General features: G+C 45.7%; 1 protein-coding gene across 1 annotated transcript in view; it reads right to left on the bottom strand.

Moving 5' to 3' along the window:
• The window catches only part of mvp (major vault protein), a 62,209-nt gene continuing 43,432 nt past the window's right edge, over nt 1–18,777 (bottom strand). The window contains 9 exon segments of the mRNA XM_069926880.1: nt 1–173; nt 1,155–1,343; nt 2,253–2,379; nt 3,528–3,644; nt 3,786–3,997; nt 16,832–16,976; nt 17,299–17,496; nt 17,840–18,090; nt 18,473–18,631. Coding sequence (XP_069782981.1) covers nt 39–173; nt 1,155–1,343; nt 2,253–2,379; nt 3,528–3,644; nt 3,786–3,997; nt 16,832–16,976; nt 17,299–17,496; nt 17,840–18,090; nt 18,473–18,631 — 1,533 coding nt within the window. The 3' untranslated portion in view covers nt 1–38.

Genomic DNA, 18,777 nt, shown 5'->3' on the forward strand with positions numbered 1-18,777 from the left:
TGGATCTCCCCCTTCCCCCCACCCTTCTCTCACTCCCCTCACTCGCTCCCATGATGCTCCATGCTCATCGCAGACACTCCCAACATTCCTTTTGCCGTGGAAAATAGGTTAACGGGCGTCGAACCGTCTGTGATCAGGGTCGAGTTCAGTCCCAGACCCTGAAGAAGCTTCACCTGGAAGGGAAAGGAGGGTTTACAAGGTCAATGACAATAGTGGAGAGAGCATCCCTGTGAACCCAACAATGTCGTGCAGTCCATCCCTGGAAACTTTCCCTGACTCCTCTGACAATTCACCCTTCCCTCCCTTTTAATATTCCCTCCCTATTAATCACCCCACCCATCTGACACTGTAAATCCTCCCCCTGCATCCATGAATTGTCCCCAAAAATTACTCTCCCATTCCTGTTAATCGTCCCCATCTATCCCCCCTATTCTGTCCCCTTGGATCGTTCCCCATTTCATCCCCGTTAATAGTGTCCCTCCCATCCATCCCCACCAATCATCCCCGTGAATCATCCCCCGATCTGTCCCCAGTGACCTTCCCTCCCCACCACCTCTTGTGCAACCTTCACCCCCACGTCCACTAGACCCACCCCATTTACCTTCCCCTCCACCCTCAGGATCCTTCTGCACAGGAAACCTTTCAAATGAGACAGGTTTTCCTGTCTCCTAGTTGCACAGAATTCCCTAGATTCACCTCCCTCTGGGAGAACCAGTTCCTCCATCTCAAATTTACTCACCCTCCCCCAACACCCCCCCCCCCCCCCCCACCGACTCCGGTTCCGGCCTTACCTCGCAGTGGGATCAACCTCCATGCTTCTGATTTTTCTCTCCCACAAGAGTGCAGTCCCAATTCCCCACCAACTACCTCCCCCCATGGCTCTCCTCTCTGAATCAAACTCCTCCTCCTCCCACTTGCAGACCCAACTTTTGGGGATTCATGCACAGGCACTTCCAGATCACCCCTGCGCAATCCTTCCGTTGTTTAAATAATAACCTGATCTTCCAGCTTCCTTCCAATGAGATCGAGCTTACATGTTCCAGCTGTGTATTCCATCTGCCAGACACCACTCGCTCTCTCTCTTCCCCCAATCTCTCACATCCACAGCCTCTCTCTCCCCTCTTGCACCCCCTCTCTATCCCCAACTGGCATACCTGAAGCTCAGGACCAGATTCCGCGATGGCTCGGATCGTATCTGCCCCAATGGCCTGGACCATCTCCTGGAACCGTCGGCTTTCCAGCTCCGACAACTGCCGAGTTTTCTCCACCTCCAGCCGGTTCTGCTCAGCAATGTACTTCAGCTCTCGCTCCCGGGCCTTGGTCAGGCGTTCCAGCTCTGCCTCCTGGGTGGGATGAGGGGGAGAAGAGAGTGTAGCAGGGATTCCGTACCAGTGGGGCACCAGGTTCAGCACAGATGGGGGAGGGGGAACCAAAGCTGGTGGAATGGGTGGGTGTGTGGAAGGGCAGTGGATGGACCAAGGGAACGGCAGAAGATGGACCAAAGGGAGCCATTTGCAGAAAGAACGGGGGAACTGAGATGGGCAGAACAGTGGGTACTGGAACAGACCCATGGGGGGGGTACAGACATGGATGGACCTGGGTGGGGGGGGGGGAAAACGATCATGGATGGACTGGGAGGGGGAGGAAACATATGGATGGACTGGGGGTAGGGAACAAACATGGATGGACCCGGAGGCGGGGGGTGGCGGGGGGGGGGATATGGATATGGATGGACTGGGAGGTGAAAAACATAGACGGACTGGGGTGGAGGGGATCAGAAACGGACCCAGGGGGGAGAACAGATACGGACAGACCAAGGGTGGGGGAGGAAAAAGACATGGACGAACCCGGGGCAGGGGGAAACGGACAAAGACGCATCGGGGGGGGAAGGGGAAACGGATATGGATGGACTGGGGGGTGAAAAACAGACACGGACGGACTGGGGTGGGGGTGAAACAGACATAGGCGGATCGGGGGGGGGAGAAACGGACACAGACTTGGGGGGGGAGAACAGACACGGATGGACTCTGGGGTGGGGAAATGGACAGACACGGGGAGGGGAACAGACACGAACAGACGGGGGGGGGGGGAACAGACATGGATGGATTGTGGGGGGGGGGGGAATGAACACAGACAAACCTGGGGGGGAAATGGACACAGATGCACTGGGGTGGGGGGGGAAACAGACATTGACAGATTGGAGGGGGGGGGGTGGCGGGGAACGGACACGTTCAGACCAAGGAGTGCCTCACCGTCTCAATGTCGAGCGCCTGGGCCTTCAGTTTGGCCTGCAGAACCGAGCCCTCACCCTCAATCCTCGACGCCTCTGCACGGGATTCAGCCTCGGCTCTCGCCGCTCCCCGGCTCTCCACCGCCGTACTGTCAGAGAGATGGGTTAAAGGGAAGCAGGGAGGGGTGGAGAAAGTGGGGAGGGAGAAGATGGGTTCAATGGGAGATAAAGCTCCTCAGTCCCAGGGGTCCAGGAGGGATGGGATCTGATGGGGGCAGGTGGTGAGGGGAAGGGGTTCCATGTGGAAGAAGGGGTGGGAGTCCATGACTGGGGAAGGGAAAGGGGTACATGGCTGGGGGAGGGGAAGGGGTCTATTGGGGAGGAAGGGAAGGGGAGGGGGTCTGTTGGTGGGGGGTGAAGGGAGGGGGTCCATGGGCAGGGTGAAGGAAGGGGGTCCGTGGCTGGGGAAGAGAAGGGGGTGCGTGGCTGGGGAAGAGAAGGGGGTCTGTGGCTGGGGAAGAGAAGGGGGTCCGTGGCTGGAGAAGTGAAGGGGGTCCGTGGCTGGGGAAGAGAAGGGGGTCAGTGGCTGGGGAAGAGAAGGGGGTCAGTGGCTGGGGAAGAGAAGGGGGTCCGTGGCTGGGGAAGAGAAGGGGATCAGTGGCAGGGGAAGAGAAGGGGATTTGGCTGAGGAAGGGGAAGGGGTTCGTGGCTGAGGAAGGGGAAGGGGTTCGTGGCTGAGGAAGGGGAAGGGGTTCGTGGCTGAGGAAGGGGTGGGAGTCCGTGGCTGAGGAAGGGGAAGGGGTGGGAGTCCGTGACTGGGGAAGGGGAAGGCGAGGGGGTCCGTGACTGGGGAAGGGGAGGGGAGGGTGATCAGTGGCTGGGGAAGGGAAGGGGATCAGTGGCTGGGGAAGGGAACCGTAGGGGAAAGTGGGAGGGGGTCTGTGGGGGAAAGGGGGAGGGGGTCCGTGGGGGAAAAGGGGTCCGTGGGGGAAAAGGGAGGGGGTCCGTGGGGGAAAGGGGGAAGGGGTCCGTGGGGGAAAGGGGGAAGGGGTCCGTAGGGGGAAGGGGTCCGTGGGGGAAAGGGGAGGGGGTCTGTGGGGGAAAGTGGAGGGGGTCCTTGGGGTAAAGGGGAGTGGGTCCATAGGGGAAAGTGGAGGGGGTCCGTGGGGGATAGGGGATGGGGTCTGTGGGGGAAAGGGGAGGGGGTCCGTGGGAGAAATGGGAGGGAGACCGTGGGAGAAAGAGGAGGGTGTGGGGGGGAGGGAGTCCGTTGCGGGGGAAGGGGTAGGGGTCCTACCTGTCGGCCTCAAGCAGCAGCAGCTCCCTCCTTGCCCTTTCTGCCTCGGCCTGGTCCAGGATGCGCTGGCGTTCCAGACGGCCCTTCGCCTCCTGCTCCAGACGCTCCGCCTCCTGCCTGGGGGTGGGGGGTTTAAGGGATGGTTAGTGACCCCTCTCCCCCTTCCCCATCTCTGTTTCTTCCCTCACCTCCCTCTCGCCAACTGCTCTGGGCGAGGTGAGGGGAGTGTCAATGATTTCTCTGGCCCCCCTCCCTCACCTCGCTGCGGCCTCCTGAGACTTGGTGGTGATTTCGATGGCGAGCTGCACACTCCGCTGCAGGGCATCACGTGTCCTCTGGTCAACAGGCTCCACTGAGTGCACGTCCACGCTGGTGACACACAGACTGTTCTGGGGGAAGAGGAGGCGCTCCCTCACCCGCAGCTCGGGGTCCAGCCCAAAGACGGCTGCCCGCAGGATACGTGAGGAGTTCTGTGGGAGGGCAAGGGGGGTCAGTGAGTGTCCTTGGTCCCCTGTGCCTTCCTCCTCCCTCCGTTCTCAATCTCCAATCCTCCTGATCTCCAATCCTCCCCTCTTTCCTTTCCCCCTCCCTCCATATCCTCCCCTCCCACCTTATCCATGCTCCCACCGTCCCTACCACTCTCTGTGCCTCACAACACCCCTTCTCTCCATCCCAACCTTCTCAAGATCACAAGAAAAAGGAACAGAAGCAGGCCATTTGGCCCATCGGGTCTGCTCCGTGATACCTATCAATTTCCCCTTTAAATTCCCCCAATGATCCGGCCTCCACAGCTGCATTAGCAACAAATTCCACTAATCCACTACCCTATGTCTTTTTTTTTTAAATGTTTTATTTTTCACACCATAAATCACATTAGCCATGATATACACTATTTCTTTTTCACACATATACAGTGACTTTTTCTCCCCCCCCCTCCTCCCAAGCCACCCCCCATCCCCCCCTCTCATCCATTTTAGGTATACAATCTAGGTTGCATTAAGCCAGTCAGACAATGTTGTCATTCAACAAAAATACACCAGAAATTCTACTGAGTCCATTCTTTTTTTTCCTTCTCCTTCCATCAACTTAGGTAATGTTTGTCCCTGGTAGGTTTTCGCTATTGTATTTAATGTAAGGCTCCTATACTTGTTCGAATATTTCAATATTATTTCTTAACCTATATGTTATTTTTTCTAATGGAATACATTTATTCATTTAAATTTAGTAGTTTCTTCCTTTTAATTTGGTTATGTATTCCATTAATATTTAAAGTCATATAGTTCAGCGTAGCCATTTTATATTTTGTTTATCTTCTCTTTCCGTTTTTCCATCATTACCTTTCCTCCTTTTCCATTTCTGTTTTCTTATTTTCAACTCTTTATAAGACAACATTCCTACAACATCCAACATTTTCCTTATTCTCCTATTTCTATCTTATTTATCCCCAATCTCCCCTTCCCCTCCTGAGTTGTCCTTTATCCCTTGTCGGACAACCACATCTCCCCTCTCCATTTGGATTTGCGAATCCACTCGCAAGCGTTAACTGATTTTGCAGTGACCGCTATTTCCCCTCACCCCGCCCCCCCAGAAAAGATTTCACTTTTCATATGTCACAAAGGTCACTCTTTTAATTCCCTCCTTATTCTCTCTATTCTATTACCTTCCCTTATTAATTCTTGTCTATACTATCTATATTTTCCTCTAAGTACAGATACATTCACGTATGCACATTGTCTCTATTCACTCTTATACCTCTTTACCCGCATACATATCAATCGTGATCATTTTTACTCTCATTACCCGTCTTCATCCCTCAGTCTATTTTTGTCTTTACCCACATACATATCAATCGTGATCATTTTAACTCTCTTTACCCGTCTTCCTCCCTCAGTCTATTTTTGTAATTGTTCTGCAAATTTTCGTGCTTCTTCTGGATCCGAGAATAGTCTGTTTTGTTGTCCTGGAATAAATATTTTCAATACTGCTGGATGCTTTAGTATAAATTTATACCCTTTCTTCCATAAAATCGCCTTTGCTGTATTGAACTCTTTTCTCTTCTTTAGGAGTTCAAAACTTATATCTGGATAAATGAAGATTTTTTGCCCTTTATACTCCAGTGGTTTGTTGCCCTCTCTTACTTTTTCCATTGTCTTCTCCAGTACCTTTTCTCTTGTAGTATATCTTAGGAATTTTACTACAATAGATCTTGGTTTTTGTTGTGGTTGTGGTTTAGAGGCCAATACTCTATGTGCCCTTTCTATTTCCATTTCTTGCTGTAGTTCTGGACATCCTAGGGTCTTAGGGATCCACTCTTTTATAAACTCCCTCATATTCTTGCCTTCTTCATCTTCCTTAAGGCCCACTATCTTTATGTTATTTCTTCTGTTATAATTTTCCATTGTATCTATTTTTTGAGCTAGTAGTTCTTGTGTCTCTTTAGTTTTTTTATTAGATTCCTCCAATTTCTTTTTTAAGTCTTCTACCTCCATTTCTGCTGCTACTGCCCGCTCTTCCATCTTGTCCATTTTCTTTCCCATTTCTGTTAAGGTCATCTCTATTTTATTCATTTTCTCTTCTGTGTTGTTTATTCTTTTTCTTAAATCCTTAAATTCCTGTGTTTGCCATTCTTTAAATGACTCCATGTATCCTTTAATAAGAGAAAGTATATCCTTTATCTTGCCTTTCTTTTCTTCTTCTATTTCACTGTACTCTTCCTCTTCCTCTGGGTTGGCCATCTGTTTCTTTGGTGCCCTTTCCTTCTCTTCTTTCTTGTTTCTATTGTCTTCTGTGGTCTCTTCTTGCTGCAGGTGTTCTGCAGCTGTCGTTGCCGGCTGTGGAGATCGACTCCCCAGCTGGTCCCCCCTCCCGTTGGTGTGTTTTTTTTCATTCGCATCGCGCATGCGCGATTCCTCGCGCATGCGCGGTTGCGCACTTTTACTTGGCTCAGCGAGCCATTTTTGTAGTCCATTATTTACCGACCTGAGGGAGCGGGTATCTCTCTCCGCAGCGGGCCTCTTCGGACAGGTAAGGCCTTCACCTTTTTCCTCCTTTGTCTTCTCTTCCTCTCTTCTTACCGTTGCTTTCGATTTTTCTTTTTTTGTCGCCATCTTCTTTCCACCTTTATACTCACTTTTCTGTAACTTTTATTTCTGTGCCTTTGTGTTTTCCTTTGTTTTTCCCGACTTTTCTGGAGAGGGCTGGAGTTCACCGTCCGGCCACTACTCCATCACGTGACTCCTCCCCCACTACCCTATGTCTAAAGAAATTTCTCTCCTTATCTTTGTTGTAAATTAATACTTTTTTAATTCCAAGACTGTGCCGCCTTGACCTGGAATCACCCAATGGGGAAACATCTTATTTCCATCCACTCTGTCCAATCCATTCACTATTCGAAATATTTCTATGAGATTCCCTCTATAGTCTAATGAATAGAATTCCAAGAGCTGCTAAGTGATCCTCATTATGTTACCCTTCTCATTCCCAGAATCATTCTGGTAAACCTCTGTACCCTCACCAACCTTGCTCTATCCTTTCTAAGATATGGGGCCCAAAACTGCACACAGTCTCCAAATGAGGTCTCTCCAGTGCCCCATAAGAGTCTCATCAATCCCTCTTTACCCTTCTACACTATTCCCCTTTGAAACGAATACCAACATAGCATTCGCCTTCTTTACCGCCAATCCAACCTGGCGGTCAACTTTCAGGTTATCCTGCATGAGGACCCCCCCAAGTCCCTTTGTATGTCTGAGGTTTGAATTTTCTCCCCATCTAAATAATAATCTGCCTGTTTATTTCCTTTTGCAAAATGTCCAACCGCACTTTTCTCCACATTGCATCTCACTGGCCAGTTCTTTGCCCCTCTCTCCCTAACTGTCCAAATCTCTCTGCGACCTATCGGTTTCTTCAACACATCCTGCTCCTCCATCCATCTTGGTGTCATCTCCAAACATGGCCACAAAACTGCTCAATCCAGTTTTCTATATCATCAGTATACATTGTTAAAAGAAGCAGCTCCAAGACTGACCCATGGGGAACACCACTAGTCACCAAAAACCAAACAGAATAGGATCCTTTTATTCCCACCCTTTGCTTTCTACCTATCAGCCAATGCTCCACCCAATCTAATATCTTTCCTGTAATTCCATGAGTTCAGAAGCAGCTTCTTTTGAGGCACCTTATCAAAGGCCTTTGGAAAATCCAAATCCATAGCCTCTCCCTTATCCATCCTACCTGAGATGTCCTCAAAAAAAATTCCAATAAGTTGGTCAGGCAGGATCTTCCATGCAGGCTTGGACCCATCATCCCATGCACTTTGAGGTATTTCATAACCTCATCCTTGAGGATTGATTCCAATAACTTTCCAACTACTGACGTCAAACTAATAGCCCTATAATTTCCTTTATTCTGCCTCCCTCCTTTCTTAAACAGCAGAACTACGTTTGTGACCTTCCAATCTTTCCAATTTTGGAAAATAATTTCCAATGCCTCCACAATCTCCAAAACCACCTCCTTTAGAACCCGTGGGTGCACCTCATCCGGTCCGGGAGACTTATCTATCTTTAGTCCATTTAGCTTACTAAGCACTCTCTGGTAATCCTGACTGTACTTAATTCTATTCCCTGACACCTCTGACTATCAGGTCTATTGCTATTGTCTTCCTCAGTGAAGACTGATGCAGAATACTCGTTAGTTCCTCTGCCATCTCTTGTGACCCATTATAGTTGCTCCAGCTTCATTTTCAATCGGCCCCATATCTACCCATGTCTCACTTTTACTTTTTATATATATTTTTTTTAATTTTTATTTTTCACACTATAAACCATATTGACCAAGATACATACAGAAATTTTTCTTCTTAAATATATAGTGTAGTTTTCTCCCCCTTTTTCCCCCTCCCTCCCTCACTTCCTTTCTCATTTATTTAAAGTTCAAACTATAAGATACATTAAACCCGTTAAACAATGTTGTCACTTAATAAAAACAAACAAGAAATTTTACTGAGTCAGTTCTTTTCACTATCTTCTCTTTCTGTCATTTTAGGTGGTGGAAGTCCATGGTAGGTTTTCTCTATTGTGTTTCATGTATGGCTCCCATATTTGTTTGAATATTGTAATGTTATTTCTCGAATTATATGTTATTTTTTCTAATGGAATACATTTATTCATTTCTATATACCATTGTTGTATTTTCAAGTTATCTTCTAATTTCCAGGTTGACATAATACATTTTTTTGCTACAGCTAGGGCTATCATAACAAATCTTTTTTGTGCTCCATCCAAATCGAGTCCAAATTCTTTGTTTCTTATATTACTTAGGAGAAAGATCTCTGTTTTTTTTTGAATATTGCTTTTTGTGATTTTATTTAATATCTGGTTTAGATCTTCCCAAAATTTTTTCACTTTCTCACATGTCCAAATTGCATGAATTGTTGTTCCCGTTTCTTTTTGCAGGATAAACATCTGTCTGATACTGTTGGGTCCCATTTATTTAACTTTTGAGGTGTGATGTATAGTCTGTGTATCGTTATATTGTATCATACGTAACCTCGTGTTTATTGTATTTCTCATAGTTCCAGAGCATAGCTTCTCCCATGTTTCATTCTTTATCTTTATGTTTAGATCTTGTTCCCATTTTTGTTTAGTTTTACCATATGTTTCCTCATTCTCCTTTTCTTGCAGTTTGATGTACATGTTTGTTACAAATTTTTTGATTATCATCGTGTCTGTAATCACATATTCAAAATTGCTTCCTTCTGGTAACCTCAGACTGTTTCCCAATTTGTCCTTCAAGTAGGTTTTCAGTTGGTAGTATGCCAACACTGTATCGTGAGTTATATTATATTTATCCTTCATTTGTTCAAAGGATAATAATTTATTTCCCGAAAAACAATTTTCTATTCTTTTGATCCCTTTTCTCTCCCATTCTCTAAAGGAAAGGTCATCTATTGTAAAAGGGATTAGCTGATTTTGCGTCAATATTAGTTTTGGTATTTGGTAATTTGTTTTATTCCTTTCTACATGAATCTTCTTCCAAATGTTGAGCAGATGATGTAATACCAGTGAATTCCTACATTGTACCAATTTTTCATCCCATTTATATAGTATTTTATCTAGTTCTAATCTGGTCCAATCTGATTTTTCCCTTGTTTGATAAAAATCTGATAGGTATCTTAATTGTGCGGCTCTATAATAATTTTTAAAGTTTGGCAGTTGTAAACCTCCTTGTTTGTACCATTCTGTTAATTTATCTAGTGTTATCCTCGGTTTCCCCCCTTTCCATAAAAATTTCCTTATTATTTTCTTTAACTCCTTGAAGAATTTCTCTGTTAAGCGTATTGGTAATGACTGAAATAGGTATTGTATCCTTGGGAAAATGTTCATTTTAATACAGTTTATCCTTCATATCAGTGTTAGTAGTAAGTCTTTCCAATGCTCTAAGTCGTCTTGTAATTTTTTCATTAATGGATGGTAATTGAGTTTATATAGATGGCTGAGGTTTTTATTTATTTGTATACCTAGGTATCGCATTGCTTGCGTTTGCCATCTAAATGGCGATTCTTTCTTAAACTTTGAGAAATCCGCATTATTCATTGGCATTGCTTCACTTTTATTTGCGTTGATCTTGTACCCCGACACTTCTCCATATTCCTTCAATTTCTTATGTAATTCTTTTATTGATATTTCTGGTTCTGTTAAGTATATTATAACGTCATCTGCAAATAGACTGATTTTATATTCCTTCTCTTTTATTTTTATCCCATTTATTTTATTTTCTGTTCTTATCAGTTCTGCTAGTGGTTCTATAGCTAAAGCGAACAGTGAGGGAGATAGTGAGCATCCCTGCCTTGTTGATCTGCTTAAGTTAAATTGTTTTGATATTTATCCATTTACTGTCACTTTTGCCAATGGCCCCTTATATAATGCTTTAATCCAATTAATATATTTCTCTGGTAAGCTGAATTTTTGTAGTACTTTGAATAAATAATTCCATTCTACTCTGTCAAAGGACTTCTCTGCATCTAAAGCAACCGCTACTGTTGGAGTTTTATTTCCTTCTACTGCATGAATTAAGTTAATAAATTTACAGATATTGTCTGTTGTTCGTCTTTTTTTAATAAATCCAGTTTGGTCTAGATTTACTATTTTTGGTACATTGTCGGCTAATCTGTTTGCTAATAGTTTAGCTATTATCTTATAATCTGTGTTAAATAAAGATATTGGTCTATATGACGCTGGTGTAAGTGGATCTTTCCGTCTTTGGTATTGCTGTAATTATTGATGTTTTGCATGAATCTGGTATGCTTTTGTGTTTTATCAATCTGGTTGATTACTTCCAAAAGGGGAGGAATTAATAAGTCTTTAAATGTTTTATAGAATTCTATTGGGAATCCATCCTCTCCTGGTGTTTTATTGTTCGGGAGTTTTTTTATTATCTCCTGTAATTCTTCTATTTCAAATGGTTCTGTTAATTTATTTTGCCCCTCTGTTTGTAATTTCGGTAGTTCAATTTTAGTTAGAAATTCATCTATTTTGTCTTCTTTCCCTTCGTTTTCAGTTTGGTTTAATTGTTCGTAGAATTCCCTGAAGTTTTCATTGATCTCCGTTGGATTATATGTAATTTGCTTGTCCTTTTTCCTTAATGCCAATACCATTCTTTTAGTTTGTTCTGTCTTAAGCTGCCACGCTAGAATTTTGTGCGTTTTTTCTCCTTGTTCATAATATTTCTGTTTTGTCTTCATTCTGTTCTTCTCCACCTTATATGTTTGTAGTGTTTCATATTTTATTTTTTTATCTGCCAATTCTCTTCTTTTAGTTGTATCTTCCTTTATTGCTCATTCTTTTTCTATATTTGTTATTTCCCTTTCCAACTGTTCTGTTTCCCGATTGTAGTCCTTCTTCATCTTAGTTACATAACTTATTATTTGCCCTCTGATGAACGCTTTCATTGCGTCCCATAGTATAAACTTATCTTTCACTGATTTCGTATTTATTTCAAAGTACATTTTAATTTGTCGTTCAATTAATTCTCTAAAGTCCTGTCTTTTAAGTAGCACGGATTTAATCACCATCTATACATTCTTGGTGGGAAGTCCTCTAGCTCTATTGCCAATAACAGGGGTGAGTGGTCCAATAATAGTCTAGGTTTATATTCCGTTTTCCTAACTCTCCCTTGAATGTGGGCTGTTAACAGGAATAGGTCTATCCTTGAGTATGTTTTATGACTGCCCGAATAATATAAATATTCCTTTTCCTTTGGGTGTTGTTTCCTCCATATATCCAAAAGTTGCATTTCTTGCATCGATTTAATTATAAATTTGGTTACTTTGTTCTTTCTGTTAGTTTTTTTTCCAGTTTTATCCATGTTTGAATCCAAATTAAGGTTAAAATCCCCTCCTATTAGTATGTTCCCTTGCGTGTCTGCTATCTTCAAAAAGATAACTTGCATAAATTTTTGATCTTCTTCATTAGGTGAATATACATTGAGTAAATTCCAAAATTCTGAATATATCTGACATTTTATCATTACATATCTCCCTGCTGGATCTATTATTTCCTCTTCTATTTTGATTGGTACATTTTTATTGATTAATATAGCTACTCCTCTGGCTTTTGAATTAGATGATGCTGCTGTTACATGTCCTATCCAATCTCTCTTTAATTTCTTGTGTTCCGCTTCAGTTAGATGTGTTTTTTGTACGAATGCTATATCAATTTTTTCTTTTTTAAGTAAATTTAACAGTTTCTTCCTTTTGATTTGGTTACGTATTCCATTAATACTTTCATACTTTGTTTATCTTTCCTTTCCGTTTCCTCATCACCACCTTCCCTTCTTATCCATTTTTGCTTTCTTTTTTTGAACACATTATAAGACAACATTTCTAAAACATAAAATATTTCCACTATTCTCATATCTAAAATTCCTTTAACCCCAATAGTCCCTCCCCTTCCTGAGTTGCCCTTTGTCCCTTGTCGGGCAACCACATCTCCCCTCTCCATTTGGATTTGCGAATTCACTCGGAAGCATCAACTGATTTCGCAGTGACTGTAATTCTTCCCCACCCAGCCCCCCCCCCCAGAAAAGATTTTAATCTTTATATTTAACAAAGGTCACTCTCTTAATTTCCTCCTTACTTCCTTTCTTCCCTTTCTTTCCCTTCTTAGTTCTTACCTATACTCTATATATATATATATATATATATACACCTACATACACACATACATATAGTTTGTTGTCACTTTTGTTCTTGTTACATCTCTTCATCTCTCTGTCTGTTTTGTAGTTGTTCTGCAAATTTTCGTGCTTCTTCCGGATCCGAGAATGGTATGTTTTGCTGCCCTGGAATAACTATTTTAAGTACTGCTGGGTATTTTAACATAAATTTGTAACCTTTTTTCCATAGGGTCGTTTTTGCTGCATTAAATTCCTTCCTCTTCTTCAGGAGTTCAAAGCTTATATCTGGATAGAAAAAAATTTTTTGACCTTTGTATTCCAGTGACTTTTTGTCTTCTCTTATTTTCTTCATTGGCTTCTCCAATATATTTTCTCTTGTTGTATATCTTAGGAATTTTACTGGAATAGATCTTGGTTTTTCTTGTGGTTGTGGTTTAGGGGCTAATGTTCTGTGTGCCCTTTCTATTTCCATTTCTTCCTGTAATTCTGGTTTTCCTAGGACCCTGGGGATCCATTCTTTTATAAATTCTTTCATATTTTTGCCTTCTTCATCTTCCTTAAGGCCCACTATCTTTATATTATTTCTTCTATTATAATTTTCCATTATATCCATCTTCTGAGCTAACAGCTCTTGTGTCTCTTCAACTTTTTTTATCAGATTCTTCTAATTTCTTTTTTAAGTCCTCTACTTCCATTTCTACGGCTGTTTCTTGTTCTTCCACCTTGTCTACTCTTTTTCCTATATCTGACATGATCATCTCTAATCTATTCATTTTTTCTTCTGTACTTTTTACTCTTCTTTTTATTTCACTGAATTCTTGTGACTGCCATTCTTTTACTGTTTCCACATGTTCTTTAAAAAAAAATATATCCATGTACTTGCCCTTCCCTTCATCTTCAATTTCTCTGTGTTCTCCTCCTCTTCTTCTGAGTCCACTCCAGGATCTGTGTCCTTTACCTCTGTCTCTTCTGGTTTTCTTGTTGGGTTGTTTGTTTTATTGTGTTGGGTATTTTTGGTCTTCTTATTTTTATTAGAAGTGTCTTGGTGTTGCTCTTTCTCTGGGTTGGTCATCTGTTGTTTCTTTGATTTCTTATTTTTACTCTCTTTTCTTGCTCGTTATTTTCTATGTTTTCCTCTTGCTGTTGTGTTGTAGTTGTCTGTTTCAGCTGTGGAGATCGACTCCTCAGCTGGTCCCCCCTCCCATCAGTGTTACTTTTGTCTTGCGCATCGCGCATGCGCGACTCCTCGCGCATGTGCAGTTGCACACTTTTGTTTGGCCATTTTTGTGAGCCATTTTTGTAGACACGAATTCGGGGCCTCGACTGACCTCAGGGAGCGGGCTTCTCTCTCCACGGCGGGCCTCCTCGTACAGGTAAGGCCTTCATCTTCTTCTTCCGACGACTTTCCTTCTTCTTTTCTTCCCGTTGTTTTGGCTTTTCTTTCTTCGCTGCCATTTTCTCCATACTTTTACTTTCACTTTGTTTTGGTTTTTATGTTTGTGCCTTTGCTTTTTCTCTATCTTTTTTTAACTTTTCTGGAGAGGGCTGGAGTTCCCCGACCGGCCACTACTCCATCACGTGACTCCTCCCTTTTTATATATTTGAAGAAACTTTTAGTGTCCTTTTGTCTGTTATTTGTCACTTTCCTTCATTAATTCATCTTTTGTTTTCTAATGACTTTCTTTGCCTCTGTACATTTTTAAACATTTCCCATCCTCTGCTTTTCCGGTAATTTTTGCTTCCCTTTCGCTCTTGGCTTTAACCTCTCGTTTGCTACCTCTGTGTCATTTTACACCCATAATGTTCCTTTCCCTTGCTTAGAAAAGTGGGCTGAAAAATGGCAGATGGAATTTAATGCTGATAAGTGTGAGGTGCTTCATTTTGGAAAGAAGAATCAGAATAGGTCATACGTGGTAAATGGGAGAGCATTGAGGAATACAGAAGAGCAGAAAGATTTAGGAGTAACGGTACATCGTTCCCTGAAGGTAGAAACTCACATGAATAGGGTGGTGAAGAAGGCTTTTAGTATGCTGGCCTTTATCAATCATTGCATGGAATATAGGAGTTGGGAGGTGATGTTGAGATTGTATAAGACGTTGGTGCGGCCTAATTTGGAGTTCTGTGTGCAGTTCTGGTCGCCTAATTATAGGAAGGATATAAACAGAGTGGAGAGAGTGCAGAGAAGGTTTACCAGAATGTTACCTGGGTTTAAGCATCTAGAGTATAGGGAGAGATTGGACAGATTAGGTCTTTATTCTTTGGCGTGTAGAAGGTTGAGAGGGTATTTGATAGAAGTATTTAAGATTATGAAAGGGATAGACAGAGTGGATGTGGATAGACTATTTCCGTTAAGAGGAGGAAAGATTAAACAAGAGGACATGAGTTAAGAATTAAGGGGCAGAGGTTTAGAGGTAACATGAGGGGGAACTTCTTTACTCAGAGAGTGGTAGCCATGTGGAATCATCTTCCGGGAGAAATAGTGGCGGCAGAGTCAATTGTATTATTTAAGAAAAGGTTGGACAGGTATATGGATGAGAAGAAGATGGAGGGTTATGGGCATTGTGCAGGGAGGTGGGACTAGAAAGGGGTGTTTGGTTCGGTGCGGACTAGAAGGGCCTAATGGCCTGTTTCCGTGTTGTAATTGTTATGTTATGTTATATCCATCCTGGGCTTCCTTTATTTCTTGGAGAAATATCAACCCATTCTGTTCTGCCAACCACCCCCCCACCCCACCCCCACCCCCACACCCATCGAGCTCACTCAACCCGGGCCAGTTCCTCTCCCATCCCACTGTATTCCCCTGTGTTTCACTGAAATATTGACACACCTGATCTCAGCGTTTCCCTTTCATATCGGAAGCTGAACTCCATCATGTTACAATCATTACTTCTCAAGGGCCTCACAACCTCTAAATCCCTAATCACCTCAGGTTCATTGCACGTCACACAGTCCAAAACCGCCGATCCCCTGATGGGCCGGTCGACCAGCTGTTCCAAACAGCCATCCTTTCCACAAACTCCTTCTCCCGAGACCCTGGACCTTCCCAATGTTAGCAATCCCATTTCGTATTAAAATCCCCCATAATTATCTGGGCCTTCTCCTTCTGACCGGCTTTTCCTCCTATGTCCAGCTGCATCTTGTAGACCACGTCCCAGCTGGCGTTTGGGGGCCTATACATTAGTTAGTCCATGTCCCGGCTGGTGTTTGGGGGCCTGTACATTACAGTTAGTCCATGTCCTGGCTGGCGTTTGGGGGCCTGTACATTACAGTGAGTCCATGTCCCGGCTGGCATTTGGGGGCCTGTATATTACAGCTGGTAAGGGGTTTTGAACCCTGCCATATCTTATTTCAACCCACGATTTCTGTCCCTATGTCCCTTCTTTCAGGTGATTTAATAGCATTGTTTCCTATCAGGGCCAGGCCACCCCCTCTACCTACCTGCCTGTCGTTCCCATACAAGGTGTAACCCTGTACATTCAGTTCCCAATCCCATCCCTCATCCAGCCATGTTTCGTGGATGGCCACAGTGTCAGACCTTTCCATTTGCATCTGGACAACCGGTCTTCTACTGTCTTCCGAATACTCCATCCATTTAATCCCCTTCGACCAACTGGGGTCACCAAATTATCTAATCTTTTTCTTGGTCTTTTTTGCTACCAGTTTCCAATTGTAACTTCGTCTACCATTACACCTGTTCTTCAATTCCCTCCTCTCTCCATTCTCCACCTCCATATCCTCCCCTCCCACGTTGCCCATGCTCCCTCCGTCATTCCCTCTGCCTCTCCCACCCTCCCTCCCCCTGCCCCACCTTTCCTCCATTCCCCCCTCTCACAACCTCCAGTCCCCCTTTCCGATCCCCCCTCCATATCCTCCCCTCCCACCGTACCCATCTCCCTCCGTCATTCACTCTGCTCTCTCCCACCCTCCCTCCCCTGCCCCCTTCTCTCCGTCCCCACCTTCCCTCCATTCCCTCTCACAACCTCCAGTCCCCTTTCTGATCCCCCCTCCATATCCTCCCCTCCCACCATACCCATGCTCCCTCTGTCATTCCCTACCCCTCCCCCCACCACCTCTCTGTCCCCATCTTCCCTCCCTCTCCGTTTCCCTCTCTCCACCCACTCCCCTACCCCCACCTTGTGGAAGTCGTCAAACTGCACGGAGGCGACTGCGCCCCGGATGCGTGAGGCGATGGCCTTGCAGGCATCTCCCACAAAGTCCAGAACACTGAACACCTTGGCCGATTCCACTGGATCACTGCGGTCCTTCACCTCAAAGTGCCTGCAGAGAGGAAGGGTGAAAGGTCAGGGGAATGAGAGAGAGGGGGCGAAATGTCATGTAGCATAGGGGAAAAAAGGTCAGGGAAAAGAGAGAAGGGGTGAAAGGTCAGGGACCGAAGCAGGGGTGAAATGTTAGGAGGCAGAGGGGATGAAAGGTCAGGGGCGGTGAAAAGACGGGACAGAGAGGGGGGTGAAAGGTCAGGGAACAGAGAAGAGTGAAGGGGTGAAAGGATGCCCCAATTGTGACTCCCTCCCTCTCCTCCCACCATACACACAGCCTTCTCCACCCCCTTCCTCTATCCCACTCCCCTCCTCCTCCTCACCAGTTGTAGGCCAGCTGCAGCTGCAGCCGCGCGTGGTCGGCCGTCTCAATGACAATGACATCGGTGAAGAAGTCCGGTCCCAGGAGGAGGCAGAGGCTGCGGACGACCCCTGGTCGCTTGGGCCGGCCCCCTGACAGGCTCAGCACTGTCAGCTGCTCGTCTGGCTCCAACATCACCAGCTCGGGGCCAAATACCACCCTGGGGGGGAGGGAGGGGGAGTAACAGAAGGGGGGTGAGAGAATAAGAGATGGTGAGATCAAAAGCAGAGAGAGATAAAAAAAAGGAGGGGGTCCAGGGGAGAGGGAGAGAGAGGGGGGTCCAAAGGAGAGGGAAGGGGATCCAGGGGAGAGGGAGAGAGAGGGGGGTCCGGAGGAGAGGGAGAGAGAGGGGGGTCTGGGGGAGTGGGTTAGGGTAGAGGGAGAGATTTCCACAGAGGAGGGAGTGCTGGCGAGGGGTCCATGGGAGATGCAGTGGAGGGGGTCCACGGGATGGGGGGGGGGGAGAGAGTGCGTCCAAGGGGGGCCACCCACACCCCCCTCACCTAGCCGACTTCTGGCTGTAGTCATACACCTGGACAGCGGCATTGTGGGGCACACGGAAGGTGACTACCCGGGTGGGGTCTCTCCTCTTCACCCCCTCCTCTTGGTGCCCCGCCTCAGACCGGTGGACATTCCGGTTCAGCACAGGGTCCTTGTCTGGAGTGAGCAGCACCTCCAAGTTCGGGGGCAGGGTCTTCTCCCACAGCTCCTCATCCTGGCTCAGCATGTAGCTCTCGCCAATCACCGCCCGCACCTGGGTGGGGCAGCAGAGAGAAGACACCAAATGCAGTGAGTGGACTAACACCTTCCAGGGAAGGGGAGAGTGTTCCTTCCTGCCCCTGAACCGAAGCTGGGAGACTGATGACGTGTCAGATATGGAGTGGGTGATTCCTCACCCACCTGGCGAAGGACAATGTGCCGGATGCAGAGTACATAGACTAACACATCTAACGCTAACCACATCCAGGAAGGGAGGGAATGTTCCCTTACCCTCCTCACATACTGACCCAGTAATGGTTCAGATGCAGAATACTCCGACTAACTGCCACCGGGAAGGGGGAAGATGACCCCTTGCCCTCCCTCTGGTGTTCTGACGGAACACCTCTTCACCCCCCTCCTGCTCTGGCACCACCTACCTTGCCGCTCTTGAGATCCCGGACGTAGATGCCCTCGTTCTGATCAAGGGGGATGGCGTGGCGGTGGGACAAGACCTCCACAGTGACTGGTGGCACGTACTCCACGGGACCCCGGATCATCCAGCGATCCCCTGGCTTCCTGGTGTGCACCTTTCCTGCCTGGGGAGATGGTACAAGAGGTGTATGAGAGAGGGAGGGGAAGAGGGAAGGGAGGGGGAGGAGAAAAAGGGAGGGTGGGGGGAGAAAAAGGGAGGGAGGGGGAGGAGAAAAAGGGAGGGAGGGAGGGGGAGGAGAAAAAGGGAGGG

The sequence above is a fragment of the Narcine bancroftii genome, chromosome 3 (genome assembly GCF_036971445.1).
Source record: "Narcine bancroftii isolate sNarBan1 chromosome 3, sNarBan1.hap1, whole genome shotgun sequence".
NCBI classification, from domain to species: domain Eukaryota; kingdom Metazoa; phylum Chordata; class Chondrichthyes; order Torpediniformes; family Narcinidae; genus Narcine; species Narcine bancroftii.